The sequence below is a fragment of the Myripristis murdjan genome, chromosome 9 (genome assembly GCF_902150065.1).
Source record: "Myripristis murdjan chromosome 9, fMyrMur1.1, whole genome shotgun sequence".
NCBI lineage: Eukaryota > Metazoa > Chordata > Actinopteri > Holocentriformes > Holocentridae > Myripristis > Myripristis murdjan.
Window position 1 is genome coordinate 31,413,488 of NC_043988.1, and position 18,286 is coordinate 31,431,773.

Below are 18,286 nucleotides of genomic sequence, written 5' to 3' on the forward strand. Positions count from 1 at the left end.
CAAGCAAATGGGAAGGACCTTCAAATTCATACTCTCTGCAGACATCCTCACAAACGCAACCATTTTACAGGTTTTTTTTCTGAATGCTTAAACACTAACAGTGGTTCTTGAAGCACTGTCTCTGAAACCATCAACTCTTATAACCAATGCATTGACCAAGTGTGTCAAAAACTATTATTTAATAACACACTTTTTGCAACAGTGCAACTATGAACACTGGTCTCTACATTGCTACACTATATTAACAACTGCCTTTCCACACTGATGCATCTTATAAGGCTTAGATAAAGAGTTCAGCTACAAATCAGAGCATGAGCCACAGGTGAACATTTGCTTACTGAAACAATGTTTGTGTATACCATAGTGAGGCAAAGCCACCATTAAAAAAAAAAAAAAAAAGTTTGAAAAGTTTTGCAAGCACTGTTTGCTTTTGCAAGAGATGTCTGATGTTTTGCTGGCTTGCTGTGAGGTTTTGTGGTTACTGCGTAGAGAAGTGCAAACAATAGCCGGCAGTTTTAAAGACACTGCCTAAAAAATCAGATAAAAAATAGTAAAATAAGCACAGTTTTGTTTCGAAGCGCTCCAGGTTCCAATTTCAAAAACGATTCGAAGTTTGGAAATTTTATTTAGGCAAGCAGATCGTTATTAAGATGCCGATAATACTTGCAATACTGAACATTACTGTAAATAAGAAACAACAGACAATGACACTGAGCACTAACTGGATCAATACTGTGTAATGACATAAGGGATGTTTCTCTCTACACTACAATCAATGAGCATCATGTTACAGAAAATGGACCTGCATGATTGCTCTGGCTCTATATGTTATCTAATTACACTGTTCATTAAAGTGGTCAAACACATTATGAGGGTGTGTTGAGCAAAACATTCGCATGGTTTACACGCAATTCAGGCACACATTTTTTATATTGTGTGCTTGACCGCTGCATGTTGCGTGCATGAGTAAATACTTCCTGACCACTAAATATATAGTTTTCCCTGCAACACAGCCATTCCAGAGCTGCACAAAAAACAAATGTAAGAAAACACATTTGTAAATAATTCTTAACACATGTTTTAACCTCCTTGGATTGCTGAGCGCACGCAGGAAAATTCAGATAGTGTAATCTAGGTTGTCAGTCATAGGAAATTATACTAAATTGACTTTTAAACACCTTTCCTTGATCTAAAGTTACTGGCACTTGTAGGGCAAACCTCATCTATCAGGCATCTGCGTGGTCTAGAACAAACCATCGAAATTATTCACAGATACTGTTTGGATGCTGTTTGGACCGCGTCTAATGAAAAAAATGCTTTTTGTAATGTTAAAATATAAGTCAACACTTTACATGGCAACATGTAAATTTGTGTATGTGTGCATGTCGAGGGTTCCCAGACACACTTGGATATCAACATCAAGGCCTTTCATATGACTTTCTGGGTGAAACTGAAGGTTGGCATGTTTTCAGGTGACACTGGCCAGACATTATTATTATCAGAGAGGCCTAAGTTATTATTCATAATCTTGTCAAGCCAAGAACTGAGAAATGTTTCACTTTATAGCTGCTGCTGTATCAACACAAATTTCCACCACTGGGATTTCCTCAGACTGGCAGATGTCCAAAGAGCTGAGGCACACTTATTAATCAAGTGGCATATTTCCATTTAAAAAATAAGATTTTCACACATCAATATGATTTATTTAAAAAAAAATTCAAGGCTTTTTTTTTTACTTTCCTCAAATCCTCTTCAAAGCCTGTGGGAACTCTCAGAGTGTTAAGAGAAAGAGACTGAAAGCTGTCACTAGTGGATGAGAGAGAGAGGACAGAGTGTCGGTTTATTTCACCTTGGCCAGTATGTGCTTGTCCTTGATGATGTATTCATAGGTGGTGAGCAAGACATTAAATTTCCCACTGCGGAGCTGAGGCACGAGCCCACGGCGCAAGGCAGGGGTGCCCTTTCATAAGACACAGACAGACAAAAAAGTCAAACACCGTCTTTGGCAGAGAAGCCACAAGGAATCAAAATGAAGTCTTATGAAAAGAGGAAATAATGGCAGAAAAAGCCTTTACCTTGTAGGCAATTTTGACCACAGAGGGTGACCATTTGTCAAGTTCATACACCCAGTTGGACAAGGTCCTGGAAAAAAACAACAACAAAGAAATCAATAACAAATTTCTTAAAAAGGACAATTCCTCTACAGTGCAATCTCCAAATTCAGAGCGACTTGGGAGAGGGTTCTGGTTTGCCGCAATCTTCTTTCCAAAAGGGGTAAAAATACGCATGACAGTTGCAGTTTGCTAATCTTATTCAGGAGGAAACTGTTTCCAACAAAACCCTTCTCCCCTAAGAGCTGGAGATAACACTGGGCGTCCGAATCATTGTTGTTGGAAAGAGCTGCTACCGCTGAGATTTTTAATGTAAATTTTTGACATTTACACAATCATATACCAATCCAGTTGTACGGCATTGGGGTGCCTGGAGATAAGAGAGATTACAGAAAACTCAAAACCTCATCAAATCGCACAGGATAAACAGACTGCCCACGGGGTAAGCGCGAAAATATCTTTTTTTTCTGGGTGAAATGTCCCTTTAACCTGTGCAGCAATTAAGAGACAGGAAGAAATCTGCCCTGCCACTGCAAAACTAAAAGCAGAGAAAACAATAATCTCAAATCCCTACTACAACCGCACAGAAATATTGTTATTACCAAAGATTCAAACATAATTTGATGGATATAATCAGGGAAAAAATGCCTTTAGACATAGAAACACAACAGCTGCCAAAGGGGCATCTTGGTTGCAGCCAATAATGAAAGACTTTTCTCAGGGAAAGCTTTGGTCCGACCGAGCCCCCCTGGGTAGATTAATCGCCTTATTCATTATTCCTCATTACCCAACGCCCAGCTATGGGTTAAAGGGGGAAAATTAAGGGCTTTCTTAGACATTAGGCCATTATGCATATCAAAGAGCTCCACAACACCAAGGCACTCAGCTTAAATGTAAGCCTCTGCTGTGCTCAGCACTCATTTATCTATATAAAGTGGTGCACCCCTCAATGATGAAAAAAAGTCCACTTATTATTAACTCTAATCTTGCCATGCAGATTTAGTTACCACTAAGAAGAACACACTAATTGGGTGAATGTGTAAAATGTTTTTGTGGTTTTTTTTTTTGGTTTTTTTTTTTTTGGAAACATGAGTGTGTTTTCATCTGCCTTGTTTTGAGTTAGTTAAACTGAACTTTGGACTGTAAAGCGTTTTATGTTGGGCCTTTTTCGAGGGTTAAGTTGAAAAGAAAACTCTCTGGTCCACCCGAGAGAGGCGATCTCAGGCTGCTTCCAAGCAAACCCTGAAGCGGTTTGTTTGAAGCTGTTTACAGAATTTACTAAAGGGGTTTTAAAAGTTTAAAAACAGCCAGGATAACGTGCACATCACAAAACTTGATTTATAGTTGAAGATCTTCTTCTATACTTCTCTTATGTCTTAAAGACAAATACAGGATAAATACACGATGAGACGCTCTGGTTAATTTGACAATGAATGTTTCTTCTAATGACCTTTTGAGACTTTCAACCTGTAAATAAATGAATGGGTTTGAATTTTTCAGTGTCTGCTTCAACAGAGGTTGCTTCTTTCAGACTAGAGTGGATCGTTAAAGCAGCGAGGGGCAACGTCATGTATTAGGAGTGAGAGGTAACTGTTCGATAACTGTTTGAATTTCAATACCCACAGCCAACCGGGCCGCACAGTAATCGCTTTGCACCAAAGGGATGAGAGAAGCAAAAGAGAGTTCACTCACTGATGCTTAGCAGACAGTTTGTATTTTGCTCCTAATACCACTTTTACACCAAACAGGCGCATTTTACAGCTTATGTGTTCTACATAGGACTACCCACTAACAAAAAAAGTAGGTGACACTGTTTAGACTAATTGAGGGCCTGTGGGTGCAGTTTACACATTAACTGGCATGACAGTCTTCCAACCCGCCTAAAACACAGCATTTTCTCCAATGTTTGGTCTTGGTGGTCTTCCATTACAACAACACTACAAACATAAGCCAGAGACCGGTCCAAAAGAGGGTGGATATTTGTAGTTGATCATATTACAGTTATATTAAAGTTACACGTAGGTCGCCGCTTAGCAAGTGACCAGTTCACATCTCTGCTTACTGGAGCTGACGTTTACCAGAAACTGTTGAACAGAAGACAGGGCTGAAACGCCGGTTAACCTGTCTACACTGATCTCAAGCCCTGGATGGTAGTGGGAATTTAAATAGGCGTATATTTATCACTCACTGTATGGTGAAGTGTCTACACCTGAGTTTTATTTGGTCAGAGTGACTCTAGGGTGTTTCAGTCGAGAGGCTGGAGTACTCTTCTCTATCGCAGCCGCCACTTTGTGAGTTAGGCTGGTAACAGTGGTGTGATTTTACACTAAATCACTCTTCCTAGAGCAGCTGTGGGGAATGTGGGCATCGATCATTTGTTTAATTTGGTTTGGAAGGTGTCGTAAAATGAAACGATAAGAGCGATGACGGATGCCGGCTGAGGTGTACTGACGAGAGAGGGACGATGATGAGATAGGGTCCGTTGAGTCGCTTGTACTCCATCAGGTAAGTGATGAGCGCGATGGTTTGGATGGTTTTGCCGAGGCCCATCTCATCGGCCAGGATGCCGTTGAGGTTGTTGTTGTACAGGGACACCATCCACTCCAGGCCCTGGATCTAGAAAACACAGAGAAAAGAAGGCAGACTGCAGTAAATGTTTGCAGAGAGAATCTTGTCTCTCCTCACCTCTTCTACCAAGTCCTTTCTCCTCTTCCCTTACATAAAAGACAAAACAGACCGGGATAAATCAATGCTGAGAATTTGCTTTGGCGAGTGATGATTCATATCAAGGTAAATTACATTTCTGCTGTGGATGTTTAAGGGACAAAATATTGTAGGCAGCAGAAGCTTGTTAAGTACCACGACGGTCTCTCTATCCAAAAGATGAAGACTGAGAGCCTCCTGGTGGCTCGTCTGGCTAATATACATCAACATTACCAATCCTTCCTGTCACCCCAGTTTGAGAGGCTGCCTCATAAAAGCAAGGCATGCCCAGAAAAAAAAGGTGACTCAAGTGGAAATTATATGTTTTTTTCCCACTGCAACTCTATTTTTAATAATATAAGCCTTCACTCAGTGGCAATACATACTGTAAGTGGCAATTTTCCCTTGATTCATGTTCCATTTACATCTGAGGTAAACAGCCTTTCAGCAACACATGCTGCACAATGGTGCCTTGATATGAGTGAACTAGTGATGCTTGTCATGGTGTGCTTCCCAAGTGACGGTACGCACTTTGGTCTCATTTTCACTGTGACATTTTACATCTTAAGTAATAGGAGCCGGGCGCCAAAATATCAAACCGTCTGCACATTTCGCCCTTTGCCTTTGGCCCTGTGGTAACAGTCTGTAAAATACAGTGTAGAGAGACGGGAAAGGGAAAGAGGAACGCAGGATACTGGAGGCAGAAAAGCCAATTACCATCTCAGGGTAACATGTTAGGGAACTATCTGCAATGTTAGCTGATGCTGGACATACATGCTGGCTGCTGGCGGGCTTAAATTAATAAGAAATGATCAGCTGCCCAGTTCATGCACAGCTCCTCAAAATTACTGTTGACCATTAGGGCTCGTTACACACACTGCTGTTGGCATCGCAGACACTTTATCCAATTACTGTGCAGGTGAAATATCTTTTTACTTCCGAAGAAGCTGCCACCATATCTCACTTAAAGCCTGGCGCGCCATAAATCACAGAAGTGCTAGGAGTGCAACCTGGCTGGAGAAAAAAAACAATTTGTTAGCAGCTTTCAATTGCCAGTTCCCTGTCTTTTCTAATATACAATCTCTGGCTGCCATCTGCGCTCACTGCAGCACACAGACAGCATTAATGTCATTCTGAGGAACAATGTGGCCGTATCGCTACCGAACCTGTCAGAGTCTGGATGTCCCAGCAGACAGCTTTCAAAGCCTCGCTGAGACAGATCACCGCCTCAGCAGCAGATTTGTTAGGTTGGCTCCCCCATCTTTATATATTTTGTGATTTACTTCCTGATAGCGTTGTTTCACTGAAGAGGATGTGATTGAAATATCTGATATTAGTTTATGGAGCATTTCTGCAGTACACATACATCTCTGGAACAAAAGTGCTGCAAAAAGTCAGGTTCGGGTTAGCAAGTCATTTGGACTCATATTCATACTCATATCGTTTGTATTCATTAAGTATTTAACCTTCATTTACTCGGTAGAGTCTCAATGGGATTAAAACAAACAATCAGAATACCAGTGGGGTAACATAATCCCACTTGCTCCCAATGAAAATCAACTTGTTTCCAGAATTTTGTTGAATCAAGTGACATTTTCTTGATCCTAGTGGGCTGATCTGCCCTATTTCCACATATTTATACTTATAAATTCCTGAGACAAGTGAAACTGCACCAGAAAGATGTGGGATTATCTAATCCCACTGTCTGTGGGTACATTTTTGCAGTGACACATCAGAAAACCTTTTCTCTAGGCCTCTGTGAGGACTCCTTCCTAGACCTGAAATGATTGAACTGATTAATCCATCAACCAAATATGTACCTATTACAATTTCAGTAATGTTTTATTCATTTGTTTGCTTTAATTAAGTAAAACTGACAAATATTTGCTGATTCCAGCTGGACTAAGATCACTAAGAAGCTCAGATTTGTTTGCTTTTCTCCATTCATATCGTCATAAAATTAAGCAATCAATTAATTAATTTGTTTTTTTGGCTGCTGGTCAGACTATGGAAGCAATGTCTGAGCAAACAAGATGTAAATTATGGCTCTGCTAACTTCCCATGAGCACTTTCTTTATTTTTATCACTTCATAGACAAAATTATTAATTGATTGAGCCAAAAAAAAACAAAAAAAAAAACAGCAAGACTGGTCCACAATGAAAATAATCATTAGTTGCAGCCCTGCTCCTTCCTAATGTACAGAAATGTGCACATTCTCCAGCGCCTAGTTGAAAACACAAAGACTCAGAGGCAGTTTTTAAAAAAAAGTGAGTTTTGAGAGGTGAGAAAGCGTGCGCACGTCTGTGTATGTATACCTGGTATTGTTTGAGTGTGCCATTGATCAGCAGTGACGACTGTTTCTCCACCCTCTCGATGACAGCATGAGCCACGCCGTAATAAGACTGGGAGCTGGGTTCCCCGGTAGGAACACTGTACTCGTCGTCCACATCCTGCTTGGCCGACCTGAATGTGTGTGTGACGCAAGACGAGGGAGAGAGAGAGAGAGAGAGAGAGAGAGAGAGAGAGAGAGAGAGAGAGAGAGAGAGAGAGAGAGAGAGAGGGAGAGAGCACTTCAGTCTGGCTCTCTTGACTAAACTTCACTCTTCGGCATTGATTTTAATGATCAGCTCCAAGGCCTCGCTGGGTCTGGCGCCGGTGGCACAGCTGGAGCGCAGCCTTAAGCTCCTTGAGCTGGGCTTTTTGTCTTTGCTTGTTAAAAAGTCTAAATTCAATACAAAGCGTTACGGACCTTATTCTTCTATCGATTAACCCCCCCGTGGCGTTCACACTACCACAAGCAGTGCCAATTCTTTTAATTCACTTTATAAGCAAACTTCAGGGAATCTGTCCCGAGATGTGTGTTGCAGGTTGTCCTCTGTCTCTCAGTTTCAAACTCTCTAATACCCACTGCAACTTACTTTTATATCCTTCACTTTTTTGCTCGCTCATTCTTTCACTATCCTTATTTTTGCTTTCCTTTCCTTTACATGTACTGTCAACCATTTAATTATATTATTCTACACTGTGAAAAAGATCTTCTGCGGGTCATTTACATTTAATAAATAAGCATAATCAGTGTACACTGCATGAATCTAAGCGTGTGGAAGATTTTTTTCAAAGCTGATCTGACTGGTTTTGCAGCGCCTCACTGAAGCCTCTCAACCAGGTGAGCGGCGCACACTCCTATACTATTAAATCTATTTTGGCTGATAAACAATACTATGTCATCAGACACCCAAAAGACAGGGAGCGTTAAACTAGGACGTGCTATTAAAAGCTGAAGCCTCGGCTCTCAAATCCATGACTTTTGTTTTTAGCTGATGGCAGTCCTAAAAAAAAAACACATATGTGCCCTGCCAAGTAAAACTGAGATATTGGTGCATCCTGCTGGGAAGCAACACAGTACTCGATGATGTGCTTGGCAGCGTGGTCGTGCACTTCGTCCCCGTTGGCATCGGTTGTCTTCTTCTCCTCCACTTCTGGCTTGGAGACAACTTCCTCTTCCTCCTTAAAAGGCCGGGATGACAATTGAGTGCAGTGTACTTACAGGAACAAGACAGAGAGATCACAAAGCTAGTGGTGATTATGGAGATAATAATAATGGAGATGGCATTTCTGAGAGAGCGCATGCAGCTACAGCCCCCTGGTGGATTATGATGTGCGTGCGTGTGTGTGTGTGTGTGTCAAACTGGACCTGACTCAGTCTGATGTACATTACATTACATCCTGAGCCGGTCCAATTTGCACATCTGACAAACAGCAGCAGGCGGTTAATCAAACCACCTCCAATGTGTGAGTTATTTAATGAAAAGTCACTCACCTCCTCCTCGAAGTCAGAGCCGCTCTCCTCACTGTCTGACCGCGGGGCAACTTCATACCTGAGTTTCAGAGAAGAGACACCAGTAAGAGGAAAATAAGAATATACAATTACAATAAGACTAATACGACTAAACAGTCCGACTATTGCCCTTGTTTGAAATAAGACAATAATCCGATTAAGCGGTGTCAATGAGCGGCTTATGGAGCAGCTCTGTTCATTTTTCTGCTCACATGCTACAGAGCAGAGCAGATTCAGCCTTGCTCCACCAGGCGCTGCGTCAGGATGCCCCTCATGACGCCCCAGAGTTGCATCACACCTTTCAGCACTTCAGACTGCTTTGTTATGCTGCTACTGTGGTCTACCCTTGTGGCTGCTCTCCATGCAGACCCAAAAAGACCCTGACCTGCCAAGCAGCTGGATTGCCATATTTGTTGCAAACTGCCACAAAAACTCCAACATAAGGTGATAAAATGCCCTTCAGTAGCCCAACTGAAATACTCATTATGAGTGCTGCTTACTTTGAGAGACAAAATAATGAAAACTATTGCAATGTTTATATAAATTATACACCATCACAAGTAATTTCACATTTTATTCTTAAGACATATCAGGTTTGACGGTGAAGAAAGAACACTCCAGTCAATGCGTGACAACCCCAAACTGCATCAGAAATGTAGACAAGATTCATATTTATCGACTCGTACTTCTCCATCAGAAAGCCTTTGTTATCATTTTTCAGGTTGGATGTATCAATGGGGCTTCATGTCAACACGAAACGAAATCAAGGCAGTGGAACAATGGGAAACGCAACTGAGTGATGTGCAGAAAACCTGCCGGAATCAAAAGCAAAATCGTCATCACGCTGCTTTACATCGTCACAGCTCACCGACACGCAGCGATGTACGCCGCAAAATGTCACACCTGTTTCTCAAAGGCATCCAGAAAGCCAGAGGCTAACAACAGATTTCATATTCATATTTCATAGCGCGCAGACTCTCTTACCCAGGATTCATCTCTAGCCAGGCTTCCAGCTGGCTGGATTTGGGAGCGTCTGTTCCCTGCAGGACTTTCCCAGTCTCCGTCTGAATGACTTTGACTGGTAGTTCACTCATTTGGCTGCTCTCATCCATGGGCTGCAGGACAAAAAAAAAAAAATACATGACAAGAAAAAAAAACATGGCAAAAATGTCTTTATTGCTCATTCCAATAACAGAAAGATACATTCATTTCTAAAAAGAAAACCTAAAAAGCTTATCCTGAAATTCTGCAGCTGCTGTATTATCTATTATCTGTAGAGAATGCAATTAAAATCCTTGAGACATTGCAGAGGTGAACAAACGCTGCAGCATGAGGTTTATTTTTCCTAAATTAATTACTAGAGTTTCGACTCGCTCACCTCGGAAGATTTGAGTGATCACTGTTTGTTTGTTCTGACGTTCAGGATTTAGTTTTCTGCTTGAGCGCAGCTGAAAACTAAAGTCAAACAGAAATGCGTGCTTCGTTCTCTCCCCGGTCATGACACAATCATCAGCAAAACATAGATGACACCAATGCTAACTGAATAGCAGTTAGCCAAAGATATTAGTTAAGCTTCTTAAAATCAAATAACAATGACTTTTAACAACAAACACAACTACTTTCACATAAAATGAGGATTTTCACTATGTTTCATTCGCCCCTATAAGCCAATTTGTTTTGCCATTATGGGTGAGTGGATAATGCTGATGTGTGCATGGTTATTTTATGAAAACCAAACTGCATTCTGTATCTGTGTAGGTTCTCAGTCATCCATGTCGCAGTTATCCACGAAGAGTTGAATCAAGATCAGCTGGACTTACCGTAGATTCTGGAAGACGTTTCACGTTTCATCCAAGAAGCTTGAACTGAAGAAGCTTCCTGGATGAGAAGTGAAACGTCTTCAAGAATCTACGTTAAGTCGACTCGACTCCTGCTGCATTCTAGTTTCACCACGTCCTCTGTGCTGGAGACTGAAAGTGGAATAACCTTTGAACAGACCTCTCAGACAGTGATACAACACCCGTACGCCATCTGACTTGTTCATGTGTCTTCTTGAATCTACAGGAGAGTTGCACAGCCATTAACGTACCTCTCCATCAGGTCCAATGGCGCTGGTGCCTTCGCCGTCCCCATCCATCTTCTAGACATCAAACATGTCAACCAAATTAATCAGACATGCGTCATTCCACAGGTAATTAGGTTATTACTACTGAATATTACACAGAGTACGGTCAAAATAAGGGCAACGCTAGCATAAAGTCATCTGTCAGTGATGGTGGTTCTGCAACAGTGTTTATAGACTGATTTTAATGACATGGTTGTCAATCCTAAATAACAGGATTATGAATGCCTTTGAACTGATTTTCTTGCTAATGCTAATTCTGAATCATCCATAAATACACACATTCTTGTGACATCCATGACATGTTTTTACATAATATGTAGCCATCAAAGCAGAAGAACACAAGGACAGAGAAGTTTACAAAAGTTAACGTGCCAAGTTTGTATTTGATGGTGACCTGACTGACAAGAACCAACGGTTAAAACCCAAGATTGAGCGCGAGACTGATGCATCGTGTCCAAACAGTGCTGCAGTCGAGAGCACAGAGAAATGAAAAAAATGGTTAAATGACAGGCTGTGGATCTGTGCACGATGTCAAACAAACGCGCTGCCCATCTCAAAGTGTAACGAAGCATCTTGGTGCGTATTCACTCGAAGACACCTTGAGAGGAACTTTCTCCACAAGGTTACAGCTGTGGACTTGGCGTTCTGATGAAATTATGAAATCACCTTCATTTTGCTTTCGCTAAATCATGATTTAACTTTGCCCTGCTCTCTTAGGAAAGTCTGGATTGATAAAATGTCGGAGTGTGAACCCAGAACTATTCCAAGGATCACCAGCATCTTTTATTTTGCCCAAAATATTGGCATCAATCACACTTTTTCAGCTTGCCACAGTACAGGGAAGAAGTCACATTATTCTTAAACCAAACCTTGACAGAGACAGGTTTGTTCTATCTTCTGTTTTTGGATTTTTAAAGTTTGATGGAGCCATAATATAAAACAGGACAGCAGTTCCAGTGTCATTCTGCTATATCCCTTCAAAAGTTTGCTTTCCAGACACAAGCAGAACACAAAGTTCATCCAGAGTCCATCCAAATCCAGCGAGCGGGTTACAAAGGAACATTCTGTGAATAATTTTAACTTGACATTTTCTCTACCTACCTTCTTTTTCTTCTTCCTCCTCTTCTTCTCTTTGGCAGCCTGAGCAGCTTTATGTTCATACACCAGGTTGGTGAGATTGGCCACATACTCATCCGTCTGCTGCAGCAAGTAGGCCAGGCGCTTGTCTTTCTTCTGGTCGATCAGCTTGCGGTAGCCCTCCTCATCTTCAGCCTGGGTGGCAGTTAATGGTGAAAGAGGACAAAGTGGACTGAGATTCATGAGGAATACTGATGATACTCCATGGAAATCTAATTACATGGTTAAGAGCTCTTGTTAAGTGACAATTATTATCCTGGGTTTGAAAAATATTCTCTCATTCACAGCTAGTTGGTTCTTATTGGAAAATGACTACTGATACTCGTAAGCCATTAGCAAAGCTCTGCTGTAGGAGCACATATTGCTCAGTTTGAGATTTGTTCTTCTAATTTTGAGAGCATCTTAACTCTCGTGATTAAATGCTGCATTTCACGAGCATTGTTTTTGCACTGATTGTGCCACAGTTACATTTCCACGTTGCAAGCTGCATCAAAGTTTGATGTCGGTGTGTTTTTTTAATGCCGGAGAAATCGCCAGCTGTGCATCTTTACAAGGTGAATAACGCCAGTGGCAAAGTTTGATGTTAATTGAAAACTCAGTCGATGTCAGTGTTTTTCATAAAAATGAAACATCAACGGTTTAAAATGAGTTTTTGCTGATAATGCTTTTGCTTGACAAATTTGAGACACAAACACCTTGGGTGCAGCCATCCCACAACCATGGGAGATATTTATTTCCAAAAACAACGACAAAAAATAAACTGATGTTAGGCCCTTACCATGAGTCTCCTCATCCTCTCTTTCTCAATTCTTTCGGTCTCCTTCTTCTGCTCCCGCTCCGTGTTGGTGTGCCAGGTGGCGATGGCTTTAGTGAGCTTCTGGATTTTGCCTGAAACGGACCTGTGGTACTCCTTGAAGTCCTTCGCATGCTGAAGGATACTGTTCAGGTATTCCTGAAAAACAAGTGATGAGGCTAGTCTGAGAACAATCTCCAGTATCTACAGAGGTCACAGCTGCTTGCATCTTTGATTATCGTCTTTGTTTATCTCTGTACTATAATTTTGATAGTTGTGTTGTCATAACATCAGAATTTTTACTCTCATACCAAAACTAACTCTAATTTCTAAACATCTGATACTACTACAATGAATACAAGAAGAAACATCAAGCAATGTGATACCATATTACACTTTGACAGCTTTGCAGCAACGTCTGCACAGGGGTTTTGATGTCTGGGTATCTATCTTCTTCAGTTCAGTAAGAAAAATATTTTGCTTCTTTCAGAATTTTTTTAGCCAATTTAAGCTGAGTGGGACTCAGTTCAACACGTATTAGACCGTCTGACACACTGTCTGACTACACTGAGGAGCCAGACTGCTCTTGTCTATTCCAATCCTTCTTCTTTCTCTTTAAACATTAAACTTGCGCTTTTAACTTAATCCAAATTCAACTTGAACCATGTATTGTTCAAGTTATTAACATTTGGTATTGTATTTGCTGCGATATTGTATCAAAATTTGGGCTATCGTAACACTGTAGTCTGTGATGCATTCAGGTGATTTGACAGAATTAGACGTCCTGCAGCCTGAATGCCAAACACAAACGGCTAACAAACCCACTGTAGACCTTTAAATGTAAAAATACACTTGACCGTTTTGGTTCCAGCCCCCCTCTGAGCACTTCATTACACACTGTAGGGTAATTCACCTGGTGCTTCTGTCTGCGTTTCCTCTCTTGTTCAATCTTCTGCTGCTTCTCCAGCTTCTCGGTCATGCGTGCCTCCCGCAGCGTCTGCCGCTTGCTGCGCTTGTAGGCCTTGGAGTTGAGCGCCGTCTCCAGCGTGGTGTCCCGCCTCATGCACGCCACCACATCCTGCCTCAGCTGGAGGGAAAACACGGATCCCACGTCAGGATCAATTTGTAGGTATTAAATATGCATGCGCAGAGAGTGAGAGGGCGGGCGAGCATGCTGTGTACGAACAAAATCAATGTAATGTGCCTGGAACAATAACTAGTTAATAATCAACAAATAATAAAAACAAGTGTTACACTGCAAAGGGAGATACCGCTTAAAGCAATATCTGTTCACACTGTCTGGTACAGGAAGCCCCCTGGACTCTGATAAAAACCAATCAATCTCAGTCTGAACCCAGAAGAAAATACTTTAATGCTCTTCAGTCTCTTCACCATGGCTACAGTCTGCCTGCTGGATTGCTGGGTGGTGGATGCTCTCAGTCTAGCTGAGCGGAGGAACCTGGGTGGCAAATTAACTTTTTGGTCCACCTGCCACAGTGTCTGCTGGATGCTCACGTGTTTACCCTGAACCAACTGGTCCGGGGTGTTACGGTTCCTTCCCACCTGCTGCCGCCGCCACAGATCCTGGCTGTGAATGTAATAACTCTAACACCTCCTGCCTGATTCTTTTCAAATTTACTGTTCACATTCACCCTCAGAGAGAGAAGCCTTCTGATTCTGGAGACCCCATCACCTTTAAGGCTGAATTATGCTTCCATGTAAGCGGAGCGTACGGGGGTTGTGCAAAGCTTGCGGGGGTTGTGCGACCGCCGCAGAGCCTTGCCACGCATGCCCCCAACACAGGCCCCCCACTGACAACAAGAGCTATGATTGATCCGCCGAACTACAGCATTTCACCCCTCCGGCGTCACGTCCAGTTGTTGTGCCGGCAGCGTCATTTTTAAAAGAACTGCTGTTGTGATCGTATCTCGACTCGTCACTTAATTTCAAATTGTCCTTTTAAAAATAGTGCTGCCGTACCACAACAGGTAGAGGAGCGAGCACACATCACAGGGTGTATGTAGGTCTGTCAAAAAAAAAAAAAAAACGCGCCCCATAGCGTTTTGGGGGAGAATTGCTTAGCGTGTTTCGCAGAGGTATGTTGGACACACACGCCCTGCATGGCAACTGTGTGCGCGTTGCGTCGAGTGTCCGCAGAACCATAATCTGGCTTTTACTCTAACACTGCTATCGGGCCAAACATTCAATCTGTGAGCACGATAACGTCAGCTCTAATGTTGGCAAACAGCAAAAGAGGATGTGTTTCACAAGTGTTTAAACTGTGGCCATCACGTCAGTTCTGGAGCGTTACAGTTCCTGTGCTATTCGCACGTTATGCACTGTCAGGGAAACACAGAGGGACTTCTTCTGTTGCTTGATAGGCAGGGCTTATCAACATGAGGCCAAAGCAAGTGTCACCATCATGTATTCTGATGGACATGAGCAGTGTGAACAAAATTGCTGGGCTCGACCCCCTGCCGTGATGGGTGCTGTTTGAACACGGTGTTGAGATGCTTCGAGCTGTGGGGTTGATGCGGCCCCCCGCTGGTTGGTCAAAACACTTGAACCAAATTAGGCGCCACATGCAGGTGTTTATGGGCTTCAGTGCAACGTGGACACACATTGTGATTTGACCACTGACACCATCTTCACAGGGGGTCAGAGACACATCAAGGCACATCACATCTGTAATGTGAACACTAAAGCGCAGCAGTGTGTCCACCGCCTAGCTGCATGTAGAGGGAAGGAGCGTTTGATAGAGCGGACGAGTGGCATGAAATTCAAAGAGGTTTGTTTTTGTGGTGAGATGGCGGTGTCTTCCACGGCTAATCCAGTGTACAGGTCAAAGATAGGAAATTAGATGGGTGGGGAATACTGGAAAGATAATGATAGCGAGGAATATAGAAGTGCGGAGGAAGAAGGGATGGGAGGGAGTTGGAGTAAGACACAGAGGGATCAAAGTGAGGGGAGGTGAGGTCGATCACAAATCCAATCACAGGACACATCTGAGACCTATGATAATGCTGGGTATGAACAGAGAACCATCTTTGTTGTCCTCTTGTGATCGCCTAACACGAGGCGGATGTTAAAACAAAGTGTAAAAAAAAGGGCCACTGTGACAAAGGGTCGCTGAGGACTGGGGTCGTTTCAGGCAGAAACCCTGCTGACATCCACTGACAGCACGTCTAGTTTCTCTAAAGAAAACAAGAGGAAAGGGGAGTGAATCGTTAGATAGGCTTCCCTGGCTCTGTTATGTCGAGTTCAGTGAAAATACACCCCCTCGCCATCGAACACCATGATGAAACACAGCAGGATGAAAGTCATGTAGTAGCTCAGGACCTGGAGTGAGTCAATTTATTTGTGTATTCAACACCGAGGCATTCAGCATTCAGAATTTTCAAAAACAAGAAACAGAGTCTGTACAGGCTGATAGAGCCCAGAAAATTCATATTGTTTTGATGTAATGAGACAGGGGTCTCAGCAGTTTTAACCACCTGAGTGTGCTGTTGTGTGAATGGAAATTTTATTATCTTAAAGGAAAAACGTCCAAATTCATACCACCATACCAACCCGTTTGCTACCTGAGATTAGACAGAGTACACCGGAGAGTAGGAGTCTATTTTCTATGTGGAGGTAAGGAAAATGAGAAAATGAATACAATTAGGAGTGTGTCCTGTGAGAGAGCCTTTTAACGATACACTCAGCCTCTGCTCACTGATTGCATGTCGCTCTAGATTAGAGCTCCACATAAAAGAAAAGAGGAAGCGGTTTCACTGCTGTGTACCTGTCGCTGGAAGTTAAGCAGACGCAGGGCTTTGAGCTCCACGGTGGCTTTGGTCCTCAGGTCAGGAGGCAGAGAACCTGGCAGACTCTCCAGTTCCTGGATTCGATGGGCGATCCGAGCCTGCAGTCTGAAGAGACGCACAAGGACAAAAACAATCAGTCAAATTGTAGTGCATCTCAAACTCGAGTCTCTTCACCAACCTGCACAGCAGTGAATGACTTGGTGCAGGTGAGAGCTTAACTTGCACTGATTAAAGCAGACATGGCTCGTTTTTCTAGCTTCACAGTCCGCCTGTTTTTTTCCCCAGAAAAGCAAGGGGATTTTGAATTGACTTACATTGATCCTCTACCAATAAACCAACATGACCACTAAAAATGTGAAAACTTTCTTCACTTACCAAGGGAAAAAAAAATTGCTCACAATCTAGCAAAAACATGACAATACATATCACAGGGCAGAAAAATCAATCATAATATTAGCACTATTACATTCCACTGTAGGAATTAAAATGAGGCGACTCGCCCATCACAGTGTCCATCAAAATTAAATTATTTGCACTTTGTATTGACATTTTTTAATTGTTTACATTCCAGCAAGCCGATCCCATGGTTGGATAGATTTGTGGCTCAGAAAAAAAAAAACATCATTCTGCACAGTCAACAATTGTATCATATGGTGACTGTATTGAATTGTGCACCGCATATCGCATATTGAAGCAAATCATCCAATCCCTAATCCCTAATGTCCAGCCAGCGGAGGAATGGGTGGGGATCCAGTTACCTGTACTCTCTCTCCTGCAGGATGCCAACTGGATCCAAACCCTGGGGCTTCTGGACCGGAGTGACCCGGTTCTGCTTCGGCTGTGTCTGCAGCATGGGGGACACCTGCTGCCCGAGAGGCTGTGGGGTCACCGAGCTGCCTGGCATGGGCCCCGGTGGCATCGCAGGGGCTTGAGGCGGCGCGGGGGACGGACGCCCGCTGGCAGCCGGGGCGAGGTGCTTCTGAGGGTTAACGGGGCTTTCACCACCTTGTCCTGGGAGAGCAGAGCCTGAGTCTCAAATTAGCAGAACTCCAAAAGATATGTCCAGTAAACATATAAAATATCGAAATGTAAAATACTGTAAAAATTGCACATAAGTAATAAATGCACCTCTATGACCGCTGTCAACATGAATAGTAATGGGCTGACTGAAAATTACCACTCATACAGGTGCTCAGCTGCCGATGTTTAAGGTTCAAAAACAGAATATCATTACTTACTGATGATTCAAAATCAAACATGTTAATACATGTGGTTTTTTGGTCAGGTTTCACCATTTTATAAACACAATAAGACACTTAAGGCCACGTTTTACAGTAACGTTTTAACTTCAGAGCATTTCACAAGAACTCCTACCTAACCTAAAGTCATGAAAGTATGTTCTCTTGGCGCTTACTGAATAAACAGCATTTGGGTTGATGAATGTAGCTCCTGATAGGATACAGCAGAGCTCACCAACCCAGCAATCATAATCAACCTGCTGATCCTGGAACGGTTCCTACTGAAATCCTTATCAAATTACAGAATTACATATATTAAGGCGAGACAAATGGTTCATCTGAGCAGATGAATTCCAGAAAGTTGTTCATATATTCCATGCAGCCTACACAACTTAATATCATGGCAAGTAATTACAGCTGGGAACACTAATCTCAAACTCTAAAGATTTATGGCTGTGAAAATGCACTGCAGGCTAAAACTCCTGTTTCCAATATGAAATTTGCTTGTTTCAATCTTAGAACCGTTTATTAGGC

General features: G+C 42.5%; 1 protein-coding gene across 3 annotated transcripts in view; it reads right to left on the reverse strand.

The window, feature by feature from the left end:
- The window catches only part of smarca2 (SWI/SNF related BAF chromatin remodeling complex subunit ATPase 2), a 63,038-nt gene that overhangs the window by 38,253 nt on the left and 6,499 nt on the right, over nucleotides 1-18,286 (reverse strand). For 2 of the 3 annotated variants that reach the window (XM_030059595.1, XM_030059596.1), the window contains 13 exons: nucleotides 17,273-17,540; nucleotides 16,493-16,619; nucleotides 13,622-13,795; nucleotides 12,694-12,867; nucleotides 11,880-12,050; nucleotides 10,743-10,793; nucleotides 9,638-9,768; nucleotides 8,636-8,693; nucleotides 8,222-8,322; nucleotides 7,131-7,278; nucleotides 4,564-4,727; nucleotides 2,076-2,142; nucleotides 1,850-1,960 (listed from right to left, as the gene is read on the reverse strand). In XM_030059595.1, coding sequence (XP_029915455.1) covers nucleotides 1,850-1,960; nucleotides 2,076-2,142; nucleotides 4,564-4,727; nucleotides 7,131-7,278; nucleotides 8,222-8,322; nucleotides 8,636-8,693; nucleotides 9,638-9,768; nucleotides 10,743-10,793; nucleotides 11,880-12,050; nucleotides 12,694-12,867; nucleotides 13,622-13,795; nucleotides 16,493-16,619; nucleotides 17,273-17,540 — 1,745 coding nt within the window. The remainder of the gene's footprint in view (nucleotides 1-1,849; nucleotides 1,961-2,075; nucleotides 2,143-4,563; nucleotides 4,728-7,130; nucleotides 7,279-8,221; nucleotides 8,323-8,635; nucleotides 8,694-9,637; nucleotides 9,769-10,742; nucleotides 10,794-11,879; nucleotides 12,051-12,693; nucleotides 12,868-13,621; nucleotides 13,796-16,492; nucleotides 16,620-17,272; nucleotides 17,541-18,286) is intronic. The other variant, XM_030059597.1, reaches the window with a different exon arrangement.